Source organism: Eucyclogobius newberryi, unplaced genomic scaffold (assembly GCF_026437365.1).
Source record: "Eucyclogobius newberryi isolate DKJ021-1_F unplaced genomic scaffold, fEucNew1.0.hap1 SCAF_15, whole genome shotgun sequence".
Classification (NCBI taxonomy): Eukaryota; Metazoa; Chordata; class Actinopteri; order Gobiiformes; family Gobiidae; genus Eucyclogobius; species Eucyclogobius newberryi.
The window spans coordinates 15026473-15048088 of record NW_027315779.1 but is presented as its reverse complement, the minus strand read 5'-3'; the positions used below and the strand labels follow the sequence as shown (position 1 = coordinate 15048088).

Here is a 21616-nt window from a genome sequence, read left to right as displayed (position 1 = left end):
GTGTGACTACTCCATCATACACAATGTCTTTTCTGCTCGGGGAGCTCAGGAGGCAGGCGGAGATGGGACCTGTGAAGCATTTATGAGGAGAGCACGGAGAGGATCTATGAACTCAAGTTTGGAGGTTTGGCTTCATTTTTGGGGATTCGTTCAAGTGCAGCTCCTCCTACACTGATCCAGCATGCTCGCTGCCCCCACACGGCAATCCAAACATGGCTGTTGAAAAACAACAGATGCTTTCGAGTCAAAAAGGTGTTTACATTTGCTTATCCTTCAACATATTTAATGGAATATACTTTTGTGTGCAATTTAAGTCTGACTTCTTGGTAAGGCAAAACAATAGTTATTTTTCAAAACTGTTTTTTTTTTTTTTTTTTAATTGTCTCAATACATCTTTTTATTCTTAAAGATGGCACAGTGGTTATATTGGTTAGCGCTCTCACAACTGCAAGAGGATCCAGCTTCAATCACTGACTGGGTAGAGTTTGTTTCCAAAGCACAGGTTTTGCAGGCACTCTCCAGGTAAAGAGATTTGTTGTCTCATGTCACGTCATCTCATGTCAAAACTCATGTACTTTTTGTATAACAAGTGTAGCAAGCACCAAGGTGGCTAAATCATCCCGAAACTCAGATTTCTTATGGCCTGACGTAACATATAGTTAATTCTCTGACACATCCATAAAGCACTTGCCCACCCACTAACACACGAAGCTCGGGGAACAAGTCTCATCTTGCTGTCGAGTGGAGGAGGAAGTGAGTGTGGCTCTCTGACTCTGGCTCTCTTGCCCCTGAAAGTTGTCAGTTTTCTGTGGTGACAGATTAACTCATCAAGAACAACCACTGCGAGGCCTGGAGTAGAGAGTAATTATTACGTTTGTCGTAGAGATCGCAGTGCACCAGACCTGATTGACCCTTGTCTGACCTTTACTCTTTCTGCTTACATAGAAAGTACACTGACCTGTTAAGACATGACCCGTCTGCTGCTGCCCCTCACTGCCCCCACCCGAGACTACATGTGTTCTCTCTGAGCTCTCTGATGGCCTCGCTCATGACTCATGGAGCTTTTGTTCTGTAAAACTGTCCGAGAGTAACTCTGAGTGCTGAGTAAACTACTGGTTGGTTAACCCATTTTGCACAGTAGAAACATTTACTGTAATGTTAATATAATGTAATGTTCAGCATAAATTATGGTTAAGTAGGTAATTCAAAAGCAATATATTCTTCAGATGGGCAGTAAAAGTATTTCAGATGACCAGCTGAAAACCTTTCTTAAACTGCCTGTTTTCACTGTATTCAATTCACTAACTAGCCTTACAAGCCTCTACACTCTTTTCCTATACATTACTGGCTATAGGACCTGCTATAGGAAATGATGGACTGGCAGATGTCAGAGAAATGTATGATCTGTTTGTGTGAATACAAACATGGCGCTTTGTGAGTAAAATTGAAACTGTTGTATATTCTTGTTGATCTTTATTAACATTAATCTAAACATTTTGTTTGTTTATTTTATTCAGTATTAATGTAACCGCTACAATAAGACTACATGATAAAAACCTCACTGTACTGACATTTCTGGATTTTGCATTTAGCTTTGATAGGTCTTGTCAAAATGTATATTTACTTTAAGTTTAAAATAAACAGTAACATAAATTAACTTAGTCTAGAAAGTGATCCAGGCTCTCTTACAATCTGCAAAGAAAAATAAACATTTTTGACTTAATGGCAAAGGTCCAGGATCTAATGTCATATATGTAGCATTTCCTCCAGATAAAATCTTAAGTTAATAAGTTCAGTTAAATCCATAGAGCAGTGCCCTGCAGACAGAGTGACGGGGTATGAAAGATGCAGCCAGAGGCGAGCTGGGACATGCTTGTAGTTCTTGGAGGGCTCGATGAGAGAGAGTGGAGGAAGGGGAGCTGTGGAGAGACCAGACGGGTGAGTGTCATTTTAGGGAGCTGACTGTCAAGAGATACAAATGTGAAGCCAAAGCTTCACTCACAACCATTTTACTCACATCTCCAGAATCAGTGCTCAGCTAATTTAAACCAGATGTGAACAGTTTTGGGAGCCCATCATCCACCTGGAAGGCAGGTCTCTGCCTGCACTTTCTGGGTGGGGTCAGTGAGGCAGAGGGGACAGCTTAACTGGTCTCACTGCAATTTGTGGGGTCATTACGAGGCAGAAGATGCTGGAGGGTAGAGGTCTCGGAGACAACTGTTGAAATGGAGCTTCAGTTGGCTAACTCAGCCGTTTTGTGTATATTTCCGCAGGACTGGTCAGTGTCAGTCCGGAGCAGGACTGCAGGGCCTGGAAGAGCCTCTGCTTATCTGATAGATCCACAGAGGGAACAGTTGATTGCATCCAAGCAATGGGAAATGCCTCCTTTGCTCGCTCCCTCTCTGTATATTCTCTCACTTTTCCCCTTGTCATTTCCTGAGCACTACCTTCTTCTCTCCCTCTCCCTCCCGGCCGGCTCCCTCCTCCCTCTCTGCGTCTGCCCTGCTGTGAGGAGGTGGTTCCTCGCTGTACTTGATTGAGTCTATAAAGGAGGAGAGACACTCAAACCGCCTCAGAGTTTGGTGGTGCCCACTTGCCACAAGTTTCCTATAGGAATACCATTTTTAATCACATTTTGTTCCTGAGAGGATTTACTTTTGTCTGACAACATGTCAGAGATTAAGAAGAGGAAAGGAAAGAAGAAGGGGGCAAAGACGGGACTGAGGGGAAAGGAAGTGAATCCCACAGCAGGTAAATGTCAATCGGTTACTACTGGTTTATTCTGTACACATCATGTAAGTGAGCGTGGAAGTTATTTCTTTTAAATGTGTTATGAACGGTAACTAAGTGCGGAACTAAGAATCCCCTTGGCTTGTCAAAGCTTGCCGCCAGGTTGTCACATGGATTGGTTTCCTGATGCGGACAGCATGTGGAGGATTCTGCTTTTGGCAACACAGAAGTCACACAATAATAACAATGATTTATGTTCACAATCTGCAAGACAAACTGTAGACCTCTTTGACCAGCATGGCTCAGGAGCTGTTGGAGAGATGTAAATAGTTTAAAATGTTTGTATTTCGACAAACATTTTGTTAAATTAAATGTATTGAGACTAGTTGTCAGAAATGTATGTATGCAAGCAATTTTAGAAATCTTTACTAGTCAGGAACATTATTTTTATTGAGCTTTTTGTGCTTATCTTGAACTAGTGTGTGTGTGTTTTTGTGAGGTACTTTAGGATAGCATGGGCAGCCCGTCCTGAGCAGTGTAATATGCTTGCTAAGTGTTGGTCTCTACATGCTGCAGCGTGTCACTGTAGTTTGACCTGAGGTCATGGGGAAGCCCTGCCCCCACTCCACTCACACGTTAAGGACAAAAGTAGCATTTTCATTATGTGGCTCTACGTTTATAGTGAGAAATCAGATACAGAAGTTAAAATCTTACACTTCATCTTGGGAGCCATTTTGTACCCTGAATATTCACCATTCACACCACTCATTGTGATAGTAATCTAGGTTTTATGTCAATGAACACTTCAATACATTCTCAATTACTTAAAAAAGGACTAGCTGCTAATTTGTTATCTCAAATTATTCAGTAAACTCTGCTAAACTCATGAACCAGGATTTTTGACATTATACATAATTTAGGGATGCCAAGGTATAAAATGATAATGTTGCAATTTATGTGAGATGAAACATCATGAGTTAATGATTATTCACAGTTATTGACATCATGTGAGAGCGAAATGCACTTTCTTTCATTCCTGTTGTCTAACATGTTACCGTTCCTCAAGTAGGCTTAATGAAAATAAACATTTTTGACATAGAACTTAAATACAGTAGTTAAATTGGTAAAGTTTATTCTCAAATTCCTCCTTGTAAAGTAGTTCCAAATGAAGACGTGCACATGTGTGATCCTTACACTAATGCTAACTCACAGCTTGTCAGTGGAACCTTAAGGCTCTGGGAAGACTTTAGACATGGCATCTCTTCATTACTCAGATTTAGATGTTGCCAACTACTTATGATCCTTGACACAGGTTTGCTGGTGTTATTGTAGAAACACTGCTTCTCAACAAGATAAATAGTAATAAAACTGAAAAATACATTATCTTTCCTAGAAACTGTCTTGTCGTTTCATTTTAGCGACATAGGGAGACATTTGGACCATTCAATGTATCTATTTTTCTTTTCTTTAATTTGACTATTTAACTAGACCTATTTAGATCATTATTGTTGGCGTGTTGAGTTGAGAGTGCATTTGAATCAGATATTGCTGCTTCCAAAATCTTATCTATTACTGTGAAAAATTACTAATCATGGTTTATGTAATTTTCCAGTTCCTTTTTGAACATAGGCAATCTGATTTTACCCTCGAAAGAGAGAAACGGTCCTCATTTAATGTCCAGGCAGAGACAGAAACTCCCTTCTGAGGCGGAAGTGACCTGTCCACATCTCATAACTCTCAACTTTGAACATCTTCTAAAGTAACTTGCATCTATTTGCATACATTTTAATTTGTTATGCAAACTATTTCTCTAGAATTTTTTCAGTGTTGGACAAAACGGATGTGCTGATTCTTCCTTTTAGGAGCATTTCCTAGCAACAACATTTGTTTATTGGCAGCTTTGTAGATCCCTAAATGTTTTTAGATGAACATATATGGATCGGCCAAAGCTTCAGAACTTTTAAGACAGTACTAAGATAAGACACAAAAAGAACAAATTGTCATGCTTGTTTAACTATTGTGTTGTTGGGTAGGGTACTATATTGGAATTAAGATAAGTTTGTTACCTTAAATTCGGGAGCAGGACCACACCCCTTTCATGTCACTTCCTGCGACTACATTATTTAAGCATCCAGGTCACTCACGTCAGTCTTCATGACTTCGTGCCCCTCCCTCCCACCTTCTTTTAATCATTCTAATTATTCTTATTTATGTTCTAGATGGGGGTATCGAGGCCTGGGAGCCTACAGCCCTCATAGCCAGAAGGCCCAAAACGGCATTCTGTAGACTCGCGTTCATGTTTCTCTCATGCCAATAAACACTTTGCATCGTAGCAGGGGTCGAGGTCCTTGCGAGAGAAATGTTTTTAGTTCAGTTGTTTGCAAACTTTTTACTTAACCTCATACAATATCTGGCTATAACCAGTTCTATAAGGACTAGATCAAAACTAAGCATTAAAATTGCGACTTAAGCAGGTATAAATCAGATCTTAATTCTGACTGAAGCATAAATAATGCTGAATCTTACTAAAATGACAGTGTTCAGTGTAAAAAAACAAAAACAGAACTGCCAAAGATCCTAAGTGCCAGCGGTGGTAAATGAGGTTCAGTTTATTTATTTTCTAAATGTGATAAACACATTGAGATCAGATTTTCTCACGTATAAAACCAAATCCTGATGCATTCCATGACTATAGCTGGATGATTTATCAAATATATTTAATATTGATCCATCACAATTTTCAGTTTTCAGTTCAATTTACTTTTGTTGTTAACAAATAAAAATGGATTTCAATATGAATTTCATGAACAAGAGCAATACATACATTAAATAATTTTCATTTAACACAAAATGTGTGTTGGCCCTGCGACGAGTTGGCCCCTGTCCAGGATGTACCCCGCCTAAGGCCCGAAGTCACTGGGATAGGCTCCAGTCACCCGTGACCCCGAAAGGGAACAAGCGGTAGAAAATGGATGGATGGATGGATAGATGGACAAAAAAGTTTTTTTATTTTTTTATTGTACAGGGAATTGGATACAATTTCTAATTTTAAAAGTCGCCAGTAACGGAAATCAGCAACTAAAATAACCTGGGGAATAAACAACTTCCTGTTCCTCTCCATTAAGATGTTATAGATTTACCTGCAATGTTCCACAGTATGGCACTGAACATATCTATCTCCCTGGAGACAAGCAGGTGGCATGATCAGATCAAGTTACAGGTCAGTTCTGTGGAGAGGTCACCTCGCTCACCGTAAGGATGCATGTTTTTTGCAATAAAAAGATCTGCAATTCAATAAATGAGACATATAAGTTTAACGCCATAGTGTGGAACATTCCGAGCAAAGCAAACATCTGCATGGAGGCAAAAAGGCAACAGACCTTCACTTGAACAGTCACATAATGAACATTTTAACGGTGGTTCATATGGAATACTTAGAGATGACTGAAAAGTCCTGCTCTGGATGCAAAGGTTTTCAGGCCATGGATGAAATATTTCCTTTCAGCTCATGCTATTTTCAGCCTATTTATCACGTTTGTTCTTTGTTTAATAGTGTTGGCTGCATTTCGTGAAAGACTGTCAAACTTAAGTGGGCAATGTTTTGATTGTTTCGCTTCATTACTTCAGTATCACAATGATGTATGTAACGCGCCTTGGTTAATGGGTGTGTCAAAAAGTAATTGTATGTAATTTTGCCCATGAGCATTAAACTGTGGTTCGTTTGGCGCCCTGTATCAGTCAACCATCACTGCCACTCTTCGCAAAAAGGCAAAATGAAGGATAGTACTGTTTTTTACTGAGCACCAACTATTACAAATAAATTCAAAGGGATTACCTCTCAGCAAGTGATTCTCAGCGTCTTTTACACCATGACCATAAAGTAGTTCATCATGTTGATTTAAGGGAACAGGGCTTTCGTCAGTGTTAGCTGATGATTTCCCTCTGACTCTTAATATCTTTTGATCGCTTTGTGCATTGTGGCTGTAAGTTGACACGCTTAAAAATATGTTGCAGGATTTTGTAATGAAAATGGCCTTAGGTTAGAATGACCCAGGTCTTTGTATACCCTGTAAATGCTGCGGAAGGAGATGCACAGAGGAAAGAAAGTGAAAGAATGTCTTTTGCTTAAAAAAAGAAAGAACAGAAAAGAAAGAAAAGAAAAGTAAACCTGCAAGATTCATTGTAATTGAATAAACATTACTATTTCAAAGTCACAATCAGCAAATAGAAAATGCTGCAATTTTAAAGTGACAATTAGGGCAGAAACAATTAATTGACAAGTGTCAACTATAAAAAATAATCATGTTTTGATAATTGTTTTCTGGACTATACAGACTCAAGCACACATTCAAAAAGACCTTTTACTATAAAGACAGAGGCATTATTAAATCTAAAGTTAAAAAATAAATAAAAAAAAATCCTTTTTCCAATAATACATTTTGTAAATATTTTCACCATATTTGAACTTTTATTTGGTTAAAATATATATGTATTTTAAAGATGTAAAAAGTCTCAATATACATACATTCCAGTCTTCTCTCAAATATTACTGCTCCTGGACTGGACGCGTTTAAAAACGTGCAATTGCAACCGAATCCTAACAATGCTGTTGTCGATGGACGAATTTCTTGGTCGACAGGGCATGATACTGGCAAAAGCTCTCAGAAATATTTGTATCTTGTACAAAAACATATACACAGAGACTGATAAATAGTACATAGTAAATAGATCTACCTTTGTACAAGTATTGTATTTTTTGTTGTTGTGCACATAACACTTATTATTTCACAAAAATTGTTTTAATTCATTCAAATTATTTACAAATTTGCTCGACTAAGACACCATCGACTGATAATTCGACTAAAGCCCTTTTTCTGTCCCAACCTCCATAATACCTACTGTTGGCATTCATAGCCCAGGTTGAGAACCACTAGACTTAAGGACTGCAGCACTAATCCTATTAAGACATGGGAAATCACATTCACAATTACAATGTGTCTGACATACAATATTTCCCTGTTCCCTTCATCCTGTGTAATTCATAAAATTAAAAGGGCCCATCTTGTTGTTTGTCTTAAAAAAACAGGACAAGTTCATGTCTGTTTGGCGCGATTGCGTGCGGACTAACTGAGGGTGGTAATGATTAGTTCCTTAAGTGAAGAGTTGGATTTTTCTTTTTCATGCCAGATGCTCCTCATCATGCTCTATCTCCTACCACACCTTTGTAATTAAAAATATCTTACCTTAAATTATTCATCACCAAAATGTTTTGCAATGTTGCTGCAGAGCTTTCTGTGCATGCTTGGACACATTCTTTTGTACTGAACTTATTTAAATAGTTAGACACAACATTAAAGGCACATTTCAAGTTTGACAAGAAAACAACATAGCAACCCTTAGTTGGTGTAATCCCTCATTCTTCCGGAGTTAAGGAGGCAATTTTTGTTAAAAAAAACTTCTTCTTTTTTTCTTTAAACAGACATGGAGGTTTAAGTCTCAACCTCCTGGTCATATATAATAGTGTTTTGAAGCCCTGGCCATTCTGATGCTATTCATGTACTCAGTGATGAGGGAGCAAAAGTCACTTTACAAGAGGATTTTAACAGTGCATTACAGGGTTGCTAGGATACCAAGAAGAGCAGTCTGAGTGAAACTGTAAACACCCATCATCAGCAGGTCCCGCCCTGTGGGCAGGGCTTACACAGAGAAGGATAAATAGGAGTTACCAGTCTCGATTGACAGATTGAGAATGACTCTTGGATGAGAGTCAAAATGTTTTGTTTTTAAAAAAAACAGTGTTCATATGACTACAACTGAATCTTTTTTCTACATAGCAACCCTTACCTTGAGCAAGTTTTTTTTTCCTTTTATTGTCAAATATTACTTTATCAAGACTTATGAAGGGTGTTGCACAATTAAAAGCTAAACTATTCTCTATTCACTTTCTTACACAAAGTTGAAATTAACAAAATATATGTATATATAATTAGGAAAGTGGCGGAAAATACAGACCATCTGGATTTTTTTTATTATTATTTATTTTTTCCCAACTCATTTCACTTCCCATTCATAAACATGACCTGGAAATCCTTTTTACATTTCAAGCTTCTGCTGCACAGACTTGAAAGTTCTCTTTTCATAATCATTCATTCATTCTTTTTTTTTAAAGATCTCTCTTAACAAAAACATGTTTTGATCTTTTTCCAGTTTTAATGTAACAGACAGAAGGTCTAAGAAGGCATCATGTGTATTCACAGAGGGTGGTGTTTGAGCAAAGTTTTATTTCGTTTTCATACAAGGAAGTTTGTCGATCCTCTGCTGAATAAGAATCCTTTCTCTTTTATTTCAAGGATTCATTTTGGTTTAATTTAGCTCACTATTAATGTTATTTGCTGCAAAAAAGACAAAAATGTTCAAGAAACCATAACTGCCCAGGCACTGAAATAGAATCAAATTACTGAATCTACTCAGCTGTGTTTTGTCAAGGGCATTATCAGGAAATGCCCACATTTGCATTTATCATTTGCATGTTTTTTGTTAAACTGGAGGGACTGGCCTGGGAACGCCCCGGGATCCCCCCAGAGGAGTTGGAGGAAGTGTCTGGGGAGAGGAAGTCTGGGAGTCCCTGCTTAGACTGCTGCCCCCGCGGAAGAAGACAGATGGATGAATGGATGTTTTTTGTTAATATCTTATGGAAGACAGTGGCAGTTGGTTGTTGGGACTTGACTTGGTGCGATTCCATGATCATTTAACTTAAAGGTGGTATGGACGATTTTTTTCAGCAATTTTTTTTATCATATTTCCTCGTGGCATGGATAAATCATTTGTCCTGCCACGTATCAATCATAAAATGCACTTACCACTCACCTGCAGCCGCGTGCGGTTCATCCCCACGTTTCCGCGTGTCTAAGCGCATGGATCTATCATAATATAGTTCCCTCAGTGTACGGGGCAAAATGAAGACGGAGAAAGACAGTTCGAGCTGACGCAGAAGTGGACAGAAATCTACGGGAGACGAGAGATGCGCTCCGTCGCACTAATAAACAAACGCACGTGTGTGTTGTATCAGTCCGCACGGGCGAGTGCGCATGTGCACTTCCGCCTGCGTTCTCAAATCGCCGAAAAATCGTCCATACCGCCTTTAATTACATTAGAAGTGGCCATACCAACTTCTAGAGATGTTGGACGCTAAGCAGGGATGGGCCTGGTAAGCACTTGGATGGGAGATCGCTGGACTGCCAGGCGACACAGTGCTGTTATGTCCTTGGGCAAGACACTTCTCCCACTTTGTCTCCAGTGTCTATGAATGAGAGTGTTGTGGGCATGAATGTGGGACAATGGATGGAACTTAACCCATGGTCACAATCAGGCGTGTGTCATGTAAGTTCATCAACATGCACTGTCCCCACCAAATAAACAATGAATAATTAAAGAAATACCATTATGTTTCAGGGCAAAACACTTAATCTAATTTGCTTTTGGGAATGTAGTGTGAGTTATTGTCATAATACTGACATTTCAAACTTGATTTTGATATGGAAAACACACTAAATTGATGCCAATACTACAAAATAAATAAAACCACTGTAATTTTCAACACAAAATAATAGTTTATTTAATATTAAAATGCTGTCTAACTTGTTCTTATTCCGATTCAGAACATTATAACTATTCAAAAAAGGTCTAATTTGATCAGTATTGACTTTTCAAATGAGTATCTAGTATCCATATGTTTAGTACTGAGTAATATCTAAGTATCCGATTTATTTTTTGACAACCCTTTTGCGAGTTTCGGCTGGTTGTGGAGGCCGTTGGCACACATTGGCAGCAATGGTTCCTGTCAGCCCCAAGGCAGCTGTGACTTTATGTAACTTACAGAGTGTGGGAGTGACAGAAAAATGAGTTAATTGAGATGCTTGACAAACTTGTCAAGCTCAATATAATTTCAAGATAGGTCACAATTTTAATGTTTGTGTTACAATTATTGTTGCAGAAACATCATGATTTCTCGATTATTGATTCATGATTTTTGAAATAGTGACCAAACAACATTGTCTAATAGAAGTCTATTTTTTTGTTCTTCCAGATCTGATTCTGTACAATTATTAGAAAAGGAAATCATTGTTTCACTGACTATTTATTTGTATTTCAATAGAATGAAACCCTTACTCTAAATCTGCAGTAAAATGATTGCTGTAGATCACATTTCAGTCAAAAGGCTTAAGTAATTAAAATTCCATTCTAGAGTTTCAGTCAGAAACAAAGGACTGATGCTAATTGTTTAGAGAAAGTGTGTTGCGTTCAGTGGGAGGCTGTTGAAATGATCTCTTTGAACAGATGTTGTGTTACAGTTACTGCTGTGCAATGTCTGAAGCCCATTCCCACATGCAAAAGCCATTTCTCTGGCTGTCTCACCATGTAATTTGTCTTCTGACAACGTGCAGCAAAGTGACATAACACCGGTGTAATCAGGGATACTTTGTCTAGGAGGGAAATACAAAGGCATGCCTCGGATTCCTTCTTTAAGCTGCTGGGAGAGAAACAGAAAGGTTAGCTCAATAATGTGAGTAGGAGAGTGTTAATTCATTTAGCCATATTGTTGCTGAACTCTTCCTGGGACACGTTTTCCAACTCTTACAGAAAGCTTGAGCTGAATAGGCCGCTATTATCAAATGTATTTTTATTGTCCATATAAATAGCAGCTGCCCTTTTGCTACAAATAGACTGAATTGGCTGTTGTTGAGGCAGTAGTTTATCTGTGCTGTCGGACACATTTTCCACTGTTATCATGGAAAAGGACAATACTTGGGCGCTAAGTTTTATCAGTCACAATTAAAATAACCACGTTTAGTCTTGCTGTGTTATAGCTAGTAGTTTAAGCCCAATCTGTAGAACATAGTGAACATAGATAGAGCAGCGTGTTTGTTGTACAATTAAGTCTCAGTGGGCTAATAACTGGAGCAGCCTGGGTTGTCTTATTGCTAGACAAGTATAACACATAGTTAATTCGCTTGGCCAGGACAGACCTGTGTCCAGGCAGAGCATTTGTTTTTTTTCCCTCATGGTGCAACAACTTAATTCTTGATCTCCCATGATGACCCTCCAGCGATGTTGTGGTGGTGGGCTGAGTCTGGCTGAGCTCATTGTATGGAAATCAAATGCACTGCTTTTATTAGACACCTCTCAGGGCCTTGTATGCATCGCTTTGAACTGGCTTGGACTACACTTAGAGAGCATCAAACAAACGTGCTATTAAGGATTTTTGTGTGTGTTTTGATTGACTACAAACTACCTTCAGGCTATTATTAAATACAATTAAGTGGTCTTGACTGGAAGAGAGAGTATGTTTGCCTATATAATATTATAAGTAGCAGTTAAGCTACATTTATGCCTTTCTCTATATATTTTTGGATAGTAAAATCCTGTTCAAGTATTATTTTAACCTCAGAATCAGCTCATTTAGATTACATTGTGCGAATCTGCATCTTTGTCTTATTTTCCAAATGCCATGAATGTCACAACACACATTTTCCTCCAGGAAGTAATTTGCAGATAAAAGTGAAGTGTCTATCTTTAGCTACAGAAGTTCTGAACAAATAGGGTCCATTGAACTAAAAATACTTGCTTTTCCATAGATACAAGTTTGTTAGCTATTTTAGATCTGACATTTTTCTTTCTGTGAGTCCACTGGAAACCGTCTATTTAGGACATGAGGCTAATGCAGTTTGTTCCATAAATTTCCTACAGATAAATTCATTAGAATCATAATTAAAAGCATCACAATGACATCAGCATCCCTCCACAAACGTCTTGAGCTGATTTTAAAACCAGATGGTGTAGTTCATGTGTGTGGGTGGTTTGAGCAGTCCATTTCATGCCTGTAGCACTGAAGAAGGGGGACTGAGAGACATGACCTCTGGCTTCTTTCTGGTGAGTTACTGCCAAGTGTCTTGGACCAGGGTTTGATGTGTAGCTGCAGAGGACATCACACCTTTGTGCATAAACAATGCCTAATTTGTGGCAGAAGTGCAGATTCAGCACTGTTGTGCATTCCAAGGCAAAAGGAAAAATGGACAAAAAAAAATGTTTAGTTTTTTCCAATGCAGACTTGCTGCCGTTGCCAGGTCTAAAGTAGGAGAGGATTAAAAAAGAACAGAATAACAAGATACATGTTGGGTAATGAATGTAATTTACTGAACAAACATAGTCTTGCTCATGTATCTGTGCTGGCTTTAGCTGCTCTGCCATTAGGCTCTGTTATTGTCTGTAATATGTAGAATTCACCGATCGTAGTGAGTACCTTATTTGACCCTCGCCATGAATAAATATTTCCCTAACATATGTGTAGCTGTCAGCTCACACTGTATGCATGCTTTGAGTCTTCAGAGTACATGGTTGCAAATTGTGTCTATTTATTGTACACACCACTTAATTATGAGTGATGCTGAGTCAATTCTCTATCAACTTACTCAGAATGATGTTAATGCTTTACAAATATTAGCATCACTGTATTTCTGTCTTAAATCTTGTTTTTGGACATTAAATCAACTAAATCTCAAACTATTTTAGAGGCACTACTGGTGTTTCTGTTATTATTTAGTCATGATTTTCTTAAGTTAAGATATATATTTTTTTTCTATTTTGACCGAGTTTAGACCAGGTTTTGTCCTATGAACTTGGTTTATATTTCAGAAAGGCAAGCATTTCCTGTAAGTGGTGCTTGGTGTGAATAGTCTAAATTGTTTAAGCATACGTGATTTGCTCATTTTGACTATTCAAATTGAGATTTAGGTTTGATCGGAATTAATTTGGCAGCCTCACATACTGGAATATTGTTCAACTCTCCCCATTTACTTCATCAGATTTGCTTTCGTGAGCCAGTGTTGCTGGCTCTGTTATTAGTCCCAAGCTGTGGAGTGTCTCTGGTGACAACATCTGGTGGTCACAGAGACACTTGTCAGCTCAGCCCATAGATGTGTTTGATCTGCTCTCACACAATCGACCAAACTGCTCAATTACAAACACTGTACATATTTTGTCTTTACTCATGAGTCTCTCTTTTCTTTCAGCTGCTCCACCAAAATTAAAACTTATGAAGACTCCACCAGTAGTGGAAGAGGGGAGCAAGCTCACAGTCAAATGTGAGGCAACAGGGAACCCCGCCCCCATCTACAGATGGTTCAAAGACGGCAACGAGCTCAAGAAAAGCAAAAATGTCAGAATAAAGAACAGCCAGTGAGTATAAATCATGTTGTGTAGATATTTATGTATTTGTATTGTTGACTAAGTAACTGCTTCAATAGGTTATGTGTGATCCACAATGTCTACTATTTATATTAATATCGGAGCTGTGGTGTCAACATATTATTATTATTATTAGGCCCGAGCGCCACAAGCTTGCGAGAGGCCTATTAATCTCGTAAGGCCGTGCGAAGCACGGCTGCGAAAGAAATCGAGCGCGAAGCGCTCGCCCACTTCCAAACACTCACTAACGCACTCCTTCACTCACGCACGCCCCGTGCATACTAATTAGTAGTAGGAAAATGGAACATTACCGTTGTAAACGGGCGAAGCCCGTGCAAAAGAGCGCACTAAACGAGCACTTTACATGGGGATGACGACGGCATCCCCATGTAAAGCACTCATTTGCGCTAAGTAGCTCACGAATACGTTCCCCATATCTTGCATGTTCCGTGCATATAAGCACAAAACACACAAAAAACACAAAGTGGGCGGAGCCCACTCAAAATTAACAAAAGTACCCGTCAGTGACCAGGGACCCACACCATGAGGTAGGAAAGCTGGATATTTCCCTTTTCTAAAATTAAAAAAAATTGGCGCGTCAGCGCCCCCAAATGTACCAAAAATGCATTGAGAGATGGGAAATGACCCAAAAAAAATCTGATCGTAGAATCATGAAATTTGGCGCAGAGGTAGATGGTGACAAGAGAAGTAAAAAATATTATTACGGCAACGCCGTCCGCCCAACCACATGTCGGCCATATTGGTTCAAAAATGGCTAAGCATGACTCGATTCCAAACGTCGTACTTTTACGAACTCCTCCCAGGGCATTGGCTCTAAAAAGCTGAAATTTGGTGAAAATGCTACTGAGGAGTGGGACATCAAAAGTTATTCAAATTACATTGATACCTGTCACGGTCTCTGAGCGGCGAAGCCGCAAACTTTAGCTAGAATTTCAGAAATCTCCCAAATTTAACATTTCTGCCGTTTGCGCAGATAAAGTCTGAATTGCGTCAAATTAGAATCAGTTGTTAAACTCTTTGCCCTAAACCTACTTGAAGTGAAATAAATTAATTTGGCACCACAGCGCCCCCTACAGATTTTATATTGAGGTTAAATGTTTAGTTTTGTGAAATTATATGAAATTTGACACACAACTCAATTTTAGCATCCCCATCAAAAAAGTCAATGAGACCCATGTCATAATTGTTATGGCGTTGCCGTAGCGATGACCAAAACCTCCCATGTTATTCCAATGGGGAAATCGCCAGAACATGTTTACACTTTAGACTTTCACAAACTCCTCCCAGGGCGTCAGCCCTATTAACCTGAAATTTGGTGAGACTCATCTTCAGGGGTGGACCGTCAAAAGTTATTCACATTTTTATTCAAAGAGTCACGGTGTCTGTGCGGCAAAGCCGCACATTTTGCCATGAATTAAAAATAAAATAGCTTTTTGATGGTAAAACAAAGGGGAGAAGATGTGACAGCGTCACAGATTCAGCAGTAGGCGTAATAAAAGGACAATTGGGGCGCGTTAGCGCCCCCTCCTCTTGCGGCGTGGCGGCGGCGTGGCGAGGGCCGATCATTGCCGCTTGCGGCTATATTTATTATTATTATTACTGCTGTGTATTTCTATACCCACAGCCCTCATTTTGGATCAGGAACTTGAGATTGAAAGGCTTTTTTCAGAATCTCTGTCTAAATCCTTTTTGTCTGGTTATTATTGCTCCATGTATTTACTGTATGTGGTGACATAATTTCAAGCATTGCTCCACCAACTGACAATTGTGCAGCAGTGCATGCCTTGCAGTGGTGGAAAGTAACAAAGTACGGTACAAAACTAAAAATACTGCACTTGAGGTATCTGTACATTATTTAAGTAGTTTTTACAGTGGATACTTTTTACATTCACTTCACTACATGTAAGACAAAGTATCTGTACTTCATATTGCACTATATTTTTTTAATGGACTGAAAAGAGGAAAGTACTTATGGTTTGAGGGGTTATTTTAGTATGTTCTTTTAGTTATGTTCTTTGATTTCTAAACCCAACTTTGAGTAAACAAAAATGTACACATAAAATTCACAACAAAAATTAAGAAATCAACACAAATCGACCTTTGTTGACCAATGATCAACACAATACTTAAACAAAATCACTAAATTTTGTGCTTTGTTCACCAAATCTGTGAAATACTTTTACTTTTTACTCTTAAAGTAAAATTTTAAACAGGTACTTCATAACTTTCAGTTAAGTAAATTTTTGAATGTGATACATTTACTTTTACTTGAGTTATTTTCTGCTCAACCATCTGTACTTTTACTTAAGTAACAAAATTGAGTACTTCTTCCCTCACTGAAGACTTGGCAAAAAAGTAATTCAAATGGAATAACACCAACAATAATATCCCCATCACCTGTTGTATGTCAAGTCAAGTCAATTATATTTGTACTTCCCTTTTCATGCACACAGGCAACTCAATGTTCTTTACACAGAATAAAAAAAAATCACAATTTACACATTTGCATCAAATACAAAGAATACTTTCAATTAATACATATTCCCTATATTTACTAATAAGTTAGACATAGGCAATGCTAAAATAAGGATTTTTTTAAATTTAAACAATTCTCAATTGAATACACAGATCTTCGATTCATTATGTGTAGGTTTGTTACTTTGCATGTTCAAATAAAATAAAACAAATCTGGATCAGTTCAATCATAGCATTTCTTCTAAATTAATTTGGATTAATTTAGAAGATATACTGTGTACACTTATTACAGTAAATTGAGCTATTTCCCATTTTCCCAGAGCTTCCCATAGCTCTCTGTTGCTGAATGAGCGCAGTGTATCCCATGCAGGCACTTGTTGCCATGTGGACGCCTGCCCTCTGTCCCTTATGTTCTCACTTGCTGCTGTTTCCTTGCTGCCCTTGTTCCCCTGACTCAGCTCTGCAAGTGTTGTCTCCCACAGGAAACACTCTAGAGTCCAGATCAGCAAAGCCAAACTGGAGGATTCTGGGAATTACACATGCGTGGTGGAGAATTCGCTGGGGAAAGACAACTCCACTGGCACTGTTAACGTCCAAAGCAGTGAGTACTCGCCGTTCTGAGCTACAAGTCAGGTGGCACAGATGTACTGGCATTGTTGTTGCTGTTCTGACTGTTCTGGTGCCAATTGAGAGATCTAAAGCAGCCATCACAAACAAGCATGTAACAGCGGTAACATGCATGAAGAACAACTGTCCACACATGTGTCGCGCACATTTATCAGCGGAACAATGTACATGGAGGTGCATGGAATTTAAGAGCACAGGCCTGTAAGTGTCTGAGCTCCTAATTGTGTTGAAAAGAGTCCTGAAGATGTTTAAAACTGCAATAGAAAATCTTTTATTTTTTTAAGTTGTGTTGGCTTTGCAGTGGGTGCTGAGAGCACTGCTACTGGGATGTTTTTTTTTTTTTATTGGAATAACCAGTAGAAAAATAGTATACAAGACTGGTCCCTGATTATTGGTGGTTGTGTGGCAAACATGAGTCACAAAGAACTTGTGTTTGAGGAGCTGCTATTGGCAACAAGAAACCTCCACCTGGCCCTGTCTGAAGTGGCCTGCACAGTGTCTCAGCTGACTTTGAGAGGAAAAACAGAAACGTCTGTTGTATGGTAAGGAAGCATTCTATAATTGAGTTTACTTTTGTAGCACAACATTATTTACAAAATGTGTTGGTTGAGGACATAAAGTGAAGGTAATCCAGCCCACCAAGCAACAGTAGATAGTTCGGCCCACTATGGGAATGGAGCATATTGCTTGGGGACAGTAGGCCAGAGACAGCGTGTTTCACAGGTGGTTGTAGTAACAAAGCTTTTCTACTAAACAAGGACGATAGCTCTATTTTGTATCCTAAGCCAACCAGATGTTGTTGTGCTATTTACTGTATGTTCAAGACCTTAGTCCTGGTTTTGTCTTGGTTCAGATTTTGTCATGTTCAAGATGTGGTTTGCAGCAGATGTGATCAAATGTAGACCTACACTAGGCTCAGTCCGACTGCTATGATCTGTTCTACTGTTATTGATTGACACTGGCTTTGTTTTGGCTTAGTCTTGCTTTAGTGCTTGTTTTAGTGCTGTGACAAAAGAATATTATAGGATTTTTAAATTATTTTTGTTCAGTGAAACAGACATCTGTGTGGATATTAATGAATGTGTGTATGTATATATATATATATATATATATATATATATATATATATATATATATATATATATATATATATATATATATATATATATATATATATATACATATTGAATTGATCAGATAATGTATATACACAATTCTGATGTATATATACATCAGAATTGGTCAGATAATGTTGGTTAGTGTTTGCACCTGTTTGTTTAATATTTGACGGAGGCCAAACGACTGTGACCAGTGTGACATGAAACTTAATACTGTGTACGGACCTTAGCTGGCCCACAGACCTGTCCACAGCTACAATGCCAAAGACTGAAATTACAAAGCAATGAAGAATTTGGCACAGAGATGAAGTAGCTGAATGGATAAAACATGTTGTACAATGAAAAGTGTGATCTTATGGAGTATTAACATCTGGTGCAGCCATGGACAGTAGCAGTGACTTATGTTCTTCTTGCAAAAGTCAAGATGTGAATTCACACTTACAGCATTACTACTGTAGATTATTATATTCACAATTTGTGGACCATTATGGTTTTGGCTGTACTCACACTGACTTTGGTTTGTTTGGTTTAAACCGTCTTTTATTGTATCACAAGACTATTCCAACACAGGCTTTGTTATAAATAAAATACCTTGTAGCTATGACAAAATTTCTCACAAACTAAGCTCCCAAAACTTTGCGCAATTGTGACATCACTCCCTTTGACTGATAATAGCTGCACATTTGTGTGTGCCCATTGTAGATGTGTATGTTCTTGTGCATCTGTCTGTCATCACTGACATCTTTCAAATCCCTCCTCCTGGATATTCGCACAATAGCATCACTGTGCTTCCTATCAGGTGCTGTGATCACTAGATGTCTGTCTGTGTGTTTTTCTGTATGTGTAAATCTGTGAATGTGGTTAACCACTCAATAAAAAAACTTCCATTGTGTTACTGCAGTGTGCCTACTTCCGTCATGCTTCAGGGGAGAAGGCAAGACAGGGCGAATCAGAGGAGGTATGTGCAGTGGGGAGGGCACGCTCAAACTGTCAATAAAAGGACATTTCCGAGCGCAGTGCATGTTGCAGTGATTGTGACTGAGAGGCACATGTGGAAAAATCATGTTCAGCTCAGTTAGCTCAGTAATGCCCTGTTCCATGTTCCACAAATGAGTCACAATAGACCTAGAAATAATGGAAGAATAAAAAGAAAATAGAATAGTCCCAAAAAAAGGAGAAACTATCAAGTTGCTGGAGATACATTCACGCAGACGTGCGAAGTCCAATAGAACTACTCAGTGATCAATGAGGTTTATTCTGGAGCTCTTTATCAGGCGTACACGAGTCCTTCACTGTTTCACTGTCTCAGCAGAAGTTTTAAACTTTTGTAATCTTTGGCACATTGCATTGTAAGGGAATGCATCACTCACCTCCACCAATCATCACATAATATGTTCAAACTCATCAGCGAGTTTGAACATATTACATCGTCTTTACACATAATATCAATTATACAAGGAGTGGTGTCTACACACTGCTACATGGCCTAGAGCTGTGATTAGATACTGTTGGTGTTACCTTCATACCTTTAAAACAGTCAGATAATGTTCTATAACTTGTCATAAGATGCACACTGAGCTCCAATACAAAGAAGCCTGAAAGAAAACAACCTGCATTTTTAAAACAGCCAACAGGTGGTAATTACTCTGTCATCCTCCTAATACACGAGGAAGAGAAATGTGACACCTTTATCATTCACAGCACTGTGTCTTTTTCATTTCGTTAACCTTAATTTAACCCACAGAACTATTTTTCAGGCAATCTCTTGTATGTACACTTGATGCCTAGGGCTGAAACGACCCACTGTGCACTGGGGCTCTGTGCAGTTACATTAAACCTTTTTCATGTGCTTTTGAGGAATGTAATTCCCACTGTCATTTTGATTTTCCTGTGAAAGAGAGGCGCTCTTTGACAGCTGATAAGGAGCCTCTTTCTGTGTAAGTAGCCAGTGCAAACGGGATATTGTGAACGCTGCTTTTGTCGGCCAACAATGGCCCTGGCTCAGATATAATACTGTTTTTTATATGTATTTATACTTTGACTTGATTTAGCTATTTTAGATTTCTTAACATGTTTTGCATTATTCTTTTTTGTTAGCGTTTAGAATTCTCTGGCCGGAGGACAGAATGCACTAAAGTTCACAGTATGTGTGAGTGAGGGTGTCCTGGTGGTCTGGAATATCATATGTCCTTGTAATAGTTTCTGTAACAAACGCTGCCTTTTTCAGAGTTATCTTTTGAGCCACATGCCCAACCCCCAGTTTAAAACACCAAGGACCATTTGTTGTCCATGCAGTCTGACCTCTAGCCTGTAATCAGTCTGGCATGGTAGGACCTGCTGGCCTTGTGTATGTTGGTGTAGTATATCATCCAGTCTTTTCTATACGGCCACGGCGATAGAGCAACACTAGTCAAAGTTTGCTTGACTCCACGTGTCTTCAGATTAAGGTGTCCTCCAGGCTGCAGTGTTGTGATAAGCGCCTGTGTCTGCAGGCCAATGTCTGCAGGCTGCAGGTCACATCCTCAGGGGGGCTGTGTGTAGCTCCACAGAAAGACGGTCTGAGCGTCCAGGAATGTGTTGATGGAAATCACAGCTGAACATATGATTGCTCCAACCTCAGCAGTCATGCTGGGGCCCACCAACAACAATTTTGCACATGCACGCAGGCCACACATACACACACATATGGACATACCTTTACATGCTTGTACTCCCCATCCCTAAGCTAAACACAGCCACCCCTGTCCGACAGCACATGCTCAACCAACCGAAACAGCCTAATAAGTCCTAAACGTGTGTGTAAAAAAACAACATCACAGCACGTGAGCCTAACCCTACGTGCTCAGTATGTTAAGATAAGACTTTTGGCATTTTAGTCACTATTGGACCACAGCGCTGAAGAGCTTGTCCATTCAGGCCACATGGGCTGAAGCACATCTCCTGCTGCTTCTGGACCCTCTCCTTTAACTGTGTGCTCATATTTAAATAAATAAGTTATTTTTCTTCTTAAAATAGTATTTCTTGAACTATGTATAGTTCAAGAAATTAAGTTTTTATAGTGTCATAACGTTTTCAACAATTGTCAAAATCTCAGATCATATTTAATAGTTGTATGCTCTGATTTACCAAATGATAAACTATTGAAAGTTAAACTCTGCCAAACAGCCAGATGTTTTCTTGATCAGCCAAGAGCAAAATATAAAACGTGGTCAAGCTACTGCAATATGCCTTAATAACTCTATAAAGTTGGTGGATAAGTAGATAATAAGAGCCTTTTGTAGAGGTAATTTCTTAACCGTGCCATGTACTGTATTTATTTATTTCAATGTAATTTTTGAATTGGAAGAGTTAGTTAAGTACTTTGCATATAGTATTTGTTGTTTTGTAACATATAAAAGAGA

At 38.8% G+C, this 21616-nt stretch overlaps 1 protein-coding gene across 4 annotated transcripts in view; it reads left to right on the top strand.

The window, feature by feature from the left end:
- Positions 1-21616, top strand: part of nrg2a (neuregulin 2a) — a 68575-nt gene that overhangs the window by 19128 nt on the left and 27831 nt on the right. For 3 of the 4 annotated variants that reach the window (XM_072446195.1, XM_072446196.1, XM_072446194.1), the window contains exons 2-3: positions 13800-13965; positions 16953-17071. In XM_072446195.1, the coding sequence (XP_072302296.1) occupies positions 13800-13965; positions 16953-17071 (285 nt within the window). Of the gene's footprint in view, positions 1-2499; positions 2752-13799; positions 13966-16952; positions 17072-21616 lie in introns of those variants that run through there. The other variant, XM_072446197.1, reaches the window with a different exon arrangement.